The sequence below is a fragment of the Limulus polyphemus genome, unplaced genomic scaffold (genome assembly GCF_000517525.1).
Source record: "Limulus polyphemus unplaced genomic scaffold, Limulus_polyphemus-2.1.2 Scaffold410, whole genome shotgun sequence".
In the NCBI taxonomy this organism is placed as follows: domain Eukaryota; kingdom Metazoa; phylum Arthropoda; class Merostomata; order Xiphosura; family Limulidae; genus Limulus; species Limulus polyphemus.
The window spans coordinates 203,896-210,300 of record NW_013666020.1 but is presented as its reverse complement, the minus strand read 5'-3'; the positions used below and the strand labels follow the sequence as shown (position 1 = coordinate 210,300).

Sequence of the window (6,405 nt, the reverse complement as noted above, 5' to 3'; positions counted from 1 at the left end):
AATAATGATATTATTTGTTACAAAATATGCAAACATTTTGGCCAAGACTGCATGTTTGTAAATTAATTTTACACACACACACACACATATAATCCAGAACAAAGGAACTCTCCACAAGGTAAAATTCTGTGGGCAATGCTTTGACCTTTGTTCGTCAGTCACGTGCATGTCAATGACCACTACTTGAGAAACAATCAGTTCTTTTTCATATAATGAAACCAAGAATTATTATACTACATCTGATATATTACGACACAGAACACTGATTATGGCTCTTCTATGATACATAGGACGGAGAATGTGTTAAGTATTATGATGTTACATCACTCTATCATTGGAACAATAAGTACCATGAATACTGTAATGGACGTTTTCAATACAGTGATATACTTGTAAGTTCTATGATCTCACGACAAATGGCATGGTCTACAAGAAAATACGTATCTGTCATTTTACATGAAATCAGTTTATAAAGAGTGTTCATGTAAATTCACAAAAAAACTATAGTGCACTGATTTTATCAACAACTAGCCATACATACAAGGTAAAAGAAAAGAAGAAATGTCGTTTTATTTAATTACGACAGCATAGGTTGCACACTCTTAAGTTACCTTTAATATTTATGTTATTTTCATATCCCTGACGTCACCAATGAGACAGCGGTAAGTTTACGGACATACGACGCTAAAATGCCGTTTCGATTCCCCGTAGTGGACACAACAGATAGCCCAATGTGGCTTTGCTCTAACACAAACACACTGTTGTCCTATGATTATTTTATCTCCCTTTTCTTTTTGCTGCACCAGACTTGTGTTTTCTGAGCTATTCATTCATTTTGTAAAACTTATGAACCTAAATATTCATTAATTAATTCTAATTATTGATTAATTGAAATTTTTTTTTTATTCCTCTTCAGCCAGACGACGACCCAGGTCCCAACTTTTCTAAATAAAACTTAAGGTTCTCAATGTGTCTCTAATAAAGTTTTAGTTCTCTGGTACAAGTAGCTTATAAGATATAGCCAGGATTTAAATATGGACAATTCTATATAATAATCCCACATTCTACGAACAATAGTAGGACTTAACTTTTGAGTTAAGTTATTTTAAAATAATTAACTGAGTTTATATTAATAGACGTTAGGTTTCTCTTAACTTGGAAGGATATATTTCAATGTTAACCTGGATGGCTTTAAGATAATTAGTGTAGCTTGTTATCGATAGTTATATCCCCCACTTATTAACTTAGATGGTTTTTAAGATAATTTGTTATCGGTAGTCATATCTCCACTCTTACCTTACATAGCTTTAAGATAATCAGCATAGCTTGTTATCGATAGTTATATCCCCCACTTATTAACTTAGATGGTTTTAAGATAATCAGCATAATTTGTTATCGGTAGTCATATCCCCACTCTTACCTTACATAGCTTTAAGATAATCAGCATAGCTTGTTATCGGTAGTTATATTTCCACTTATTAACTTAGATGGTTTTAAGATAATCAGCATAATTTGTTATCGGTAGTCATATCCCCACTCTTACCTTACATAGTTTAAGATAATCAGCATAGCTTGTTATCGGTAGTTATATTTCCACTTATTAACTTAGATGGTTTTAAGATAATCAGCATAGCTTGTAATCGGTAGTTATATTTCCACTTATTAACTTAGATGGTTTTAAGATAATCAGCATAGCTTGTTATCGGTAGTTATATTTCCACTTATTAACTTAGATGGTTTTAAGGTAACCAACCTAGTTTTATTTTGCTGTCAGTATACGAATCTCCACTCTTAATTTTGGTATTGTTCAAGTAATCGACATAATTGCATTTGATAAGAAATTCTCATTTATACCGTTTAGGACGTAAAGGACCCGCCTAAACTACGTATTTCTAACTATTTATGGTTAGGTTTTCCATTGTTAATCTAAAGTCTATTTTAAAACAACAACGACAAAGAAAACATATTTCTAACAATATCCATTGTTCTCGCTTTTAACTTAAGGTGTTTTTTAAATACGTGACAAACAAACTGTCATTTGTGTTTTGATTCTTGAATTTTGTGCTTAAGGAAGATACTTTGCATTCCTAGCCTTTTAGGTTCGAACTGATAGACGTTGTATATTTGTGTTAATTATAGTGATCCCTTGCATTCCTCAACTGGTTCAAATTCTTCTTCCATTTGCACCAAACGTATCAGCTTCGTGACTTTTCATTGATTCCAAGTTTATTTACAGGCTACATTCAATACATTTTTGAAAAATGATCTATGAGTTAGAAAAAAGAAAATTGAATTTGAATATTTTTAAGAGGGTAGTATTTACAACTACAGAGTTTTAGTTTATTAAGTTAAAAATTGTTGGAAAAATAAACTTTCAACAATTTATAAAGACTGCTTGAACGTACAGGAGCTACATTAATAAGATTTTTTTCATTTGCGATTCATTCTCCAAGTCGTTTGGAACAAACGAGAAATAATGATATATTTTTAGAGTTTGTTGAAATACATAATACTGATCTTTCAATTGCTTTTGTAGATTTTACGCTACGGGAAACTACAGAAGAAAATACCTATATCAAACCCATTTCTTTATCTTTACATTCAAAAACTTCTGCATCATCAATGACGTCTACTATATCAACCAGTTCACCGAGTTCAAATAATACAACAGAATCATATCCAATTACAACGATGACATCATCACTGTTGTCTAAAACATTATCAACAACATCGTCTACAGCATTAACGAATACATCAAAATCATCTACAATACTAATGTCACCAACAACATTTTTTACAACATTCAAAAGTACACCAAAATCATCCGCAACGTCAAAAATGTCGTCCACAGTATTGACGAGTACATCAGAATCATCAACAATATCAGCAAAATCCCCCACCTTATTAACGAGGCCCTCAAAATCATCTTCTACACTAATTTCACCAATTGGGTCGTCTACAATATTAACAAGTATGCCAAAATCATCTACAGCATCAACAATGATGTCTACAATATCGCCAAGTATGCCAAAATCATCTACAGCATCAACAATGATGTCTACAATATCGCCAAGTATGCCAAAAGCATCTACAACATCAACAATGATGTCTACAATATCGCCAAGTATGCCAAAATCATCTACAACATCAACAATGTTGTCTACAATATCGCCAAGTATGCCAAAAGCATCTACAACATCAACAATGATGTCTACAATATCAACAAGTATGCCAACATCATCTACAACATCAACAATGTTGTCTACAATATCCACAAGTACTCTAGAACCATCAAAAATGTTGTTTACAATATTAACAATTAGACCAGAACCATCTGCATCAACACTGACTTTAACAGCCTCAGACACTACACCCAAACCATACACAACACATCCTACGTCCACAGTACCATCTACACAATTAGCCACTTCGTCGAAGACACACTTATCATCAATGCCAACGTCAACCCGGGAAGCTGTTACTGTGGATATTACAAACTCGGCAAATAAAACCACAACATCTAAGCATGTAAATGTGACGGGTGAGTTCATTTTATCGCACTTATACCGATAGTTCTTTCTGTGTTAAAATGGTTGTTAGTTGATACATTTAATCTTAAGTATATTATGCAATAAATGTAAAGGGTAATCTGTTTTAATTAATGATAAATATTAATATAATCAAAAACACACTTTATATAAACATTTAATTTGATCTACAAAACATTTCGATATTCTATGAATAAAGTACGATTTCTATGGAGGACCCTCACAGGCTTTTATTTTAGCAGCTACATCATTAATAAATATTAAAAATATTTTTACTTGTTCTTTGTCTTTTTAGTCGCGGAATAGCGGCTCATAGAATGGCTCTGAGTTTTTTTTTCTTCCAAATACGAACTTTATCTTATAGCGCCATCTCTGGACCGATTTGAGAACTATTTACAACCGCGACTATTGAAAACTTATTCAAAACATTAAATAAACACTGGCTAATTTTTGATGACATGCTACTTTCATACATAGTTCTTGTATCATTTTAACCATTCAAAAATGTTTTTTCTCCCTTCTTCTCTGTTTTCAATCACTTAACATTTTTTCATTGTTTCTCAATTACTGTACTTTTAACGGTTCTTTCTGCATATTTTTAGTTACTGAAAACATTTATAACTGTATGGACTTCTATTTAGGGCATTACTTATAATTATTTGAAACATTTCTTATTGAGTGGATTCCTGCTATTTTTATATGGTTTGAAGATTTTTCATTTCCTGATTTCTTTCAACTTCTTACGTTATTTGTAATTTTGAAACCATTTCTCATTGAATAATATTCTATGTTTGGAAACTACTTTAAACAATTCGAGACAACTTATCAATACGTTTTTGTCATCAAAAGTAGTATACTTTAGGACTTCGCTTAAGCCTAACATTATTTTGAGAAGCAGGTTTTAAATTACTTGACCAAACAGATAATTTGAAAACTCCGTCTTGCTTTAGTGGTTAATTTTCGGGTAAATTTCTGTTTTCAGTGCCTGTTATTCTGAAATGAGAAGTCTGATATATGATTATTATTACTTTACCGTTATCAATAACGCGAATATGTTCAGAACATAATACACCTCATGTTATATCTTACTTGTCTGTAAGCGATCTCTAACACATGGTGTAAACTGAAACTAAGTAGAAATATAAACAAAATATTGGACATGTGCAGATACCCCAATAGGAAAAACTACTACTTCCACAACCACCACTACTACCAAGAAACCACGTACTTGCCCAGAAACAGAAAGGCGGGATCTCAAGTGGAGGGAAACATCTCCTGGGAAGTGCAGACATATAGCATGCCCAGAAGGAACAACAGGTGACGAAATTGATTCCAAAAGTATATTATATACAGATTTTTTATAGAATTTCAGATATGTAAGACTCTTTAAAAGGATCTGACTAAACGTCTTCGTGATGTTATACAATAACATAGCAGAAATTTAAAAAAAAATCTTTTTTTTTTTATTTGAGATGGATTGTTTGTTTGTCTTTCGGCTCAAAGCTGATCAATGGGCTAATAGCGCTAATCTTACATCAAGAATTTGAAATTGAATTTTTAACATTAAATGCTATCAAACTTAGCGCTGAGCCATCGGATGACATTTTAGGTAAAAAAACAACAATATGCAATACAAAGATTTTTCTTCAATAAACAATCTACTTGGTGATATAGCGGTAGACGACGCTTCAACTTTGGCTCAGTTATAAGTCAGAGGGCTTATAACGATAAAAATCGGGTTTCTATTATTGCGGTGAGAAAAGCACAGATAGCCTATTGTGTAGCTTTGTGCTCAATCTATTTATATCAGAAATTTTATTCTGTTTCCCACTAAATCAAATGTTCTGTTCAGCGTCACGCTCAGGTTTTCTATGCTCTGTTCAGCGTCACGCGTGGTCCGACATGGCCAGGTGGTTACGGCGATCGACTCGCAATCTGAGGGTCACCGGTTCGAATCCCCGCCCCACCAAACATGCTCGCCCTTTCAGCCGTGGGGGCGTTATAATGTTACGGTCAATCCACACTATTCGTTGGTAAAAGAGTAGCCCAAGAGTTAGCGGTGGGTGGTGAAGAGTAGCTGCCTTCCCTCTAGTCTTACACTGCTAAATTAGGGACGGCTAGCGCAGATATCCCTCGTGTAGCTTTGCACGAAATTCAACAACAAACAAACAAACATCAGTGTCACACTCAGGGTTTTCCAGATGCTACTAGATTGTCTCCAGTACACAGATAATAAAAGCTGAAAAGTTACAGATGATAAAAACCAGTGTAAGTAAAAGAACTCTAATACAAATGACTGAGTTTTCTAAATAATGGAATTACAAAATAACATATTTCTAATCTCGAGAAGGTCTTTAGGTCCATATACATATAAATTTTGTATTTAAACTTTCGAATTTCTTGATTAGTCTTTACGAATTATTATGCAAATATTTTTTTACATCTCTGTACAGACAATACTCTATATTTTAATTATGTTCTTCCAACAACGTAAAATACCTCAAGTAGTTATTTACCTTCATACAGTCCTTTTCTGCATGTATTCGTCAGTTACCTTTCCAAGAAAACTGGGAAACAAGTAGTAATAATATTTTGCTAACGATCAGTTACATAAACAGTTACGATCAGTTACATAAACAGTTACGATCAGTTACCTAAACAATCAAGAAATTCTTATTTTCTCTTAGTTCAAAATGTTTAATTTTACTCTTACCATACAAAACGATGACGCAGAAACAAATTGTGCTGCCTAGTGGATAGTGTTTCGGGTTGGAGATCTAAAGGTCTACACTGAGTGGTCACAAGTAAATAGACACCTAATTTTTCGTATTTAACTGATTTGTGCTAACTAATTTGT

General features: G+C 33.1%; 1 protein-coding gene across 1 annotated transcript in view; it reads left to right on the top strand.

Annotated features, from left to right (window-relative positions):
- LOC106458056 (adhesion G protein-coupled receptor L3-like) overlaps positions 1-6,405 on the top strand; it is an 85,808-nt gene that overhangs the window by 42,702 nt on the left and 36,701 nt on the right. Inside the window, exons 6-8 of the mRNA XM_022384190.1 lie at positions 2,537-3,284; positions 3,327-3,541; positions 4,716-4,865. Of these exons, the coding sequence (XP_022239898.1) occupies positions 2,537-3,284; positions 3,327-3,541; positions 4,716-4,865 (1,113 nt within the window). The remainder of the gene's footprint in view (positions 1-2,536; positions 3,285-3,326; positions 3,542-4,715; positions 4,866-6,405) is intronic.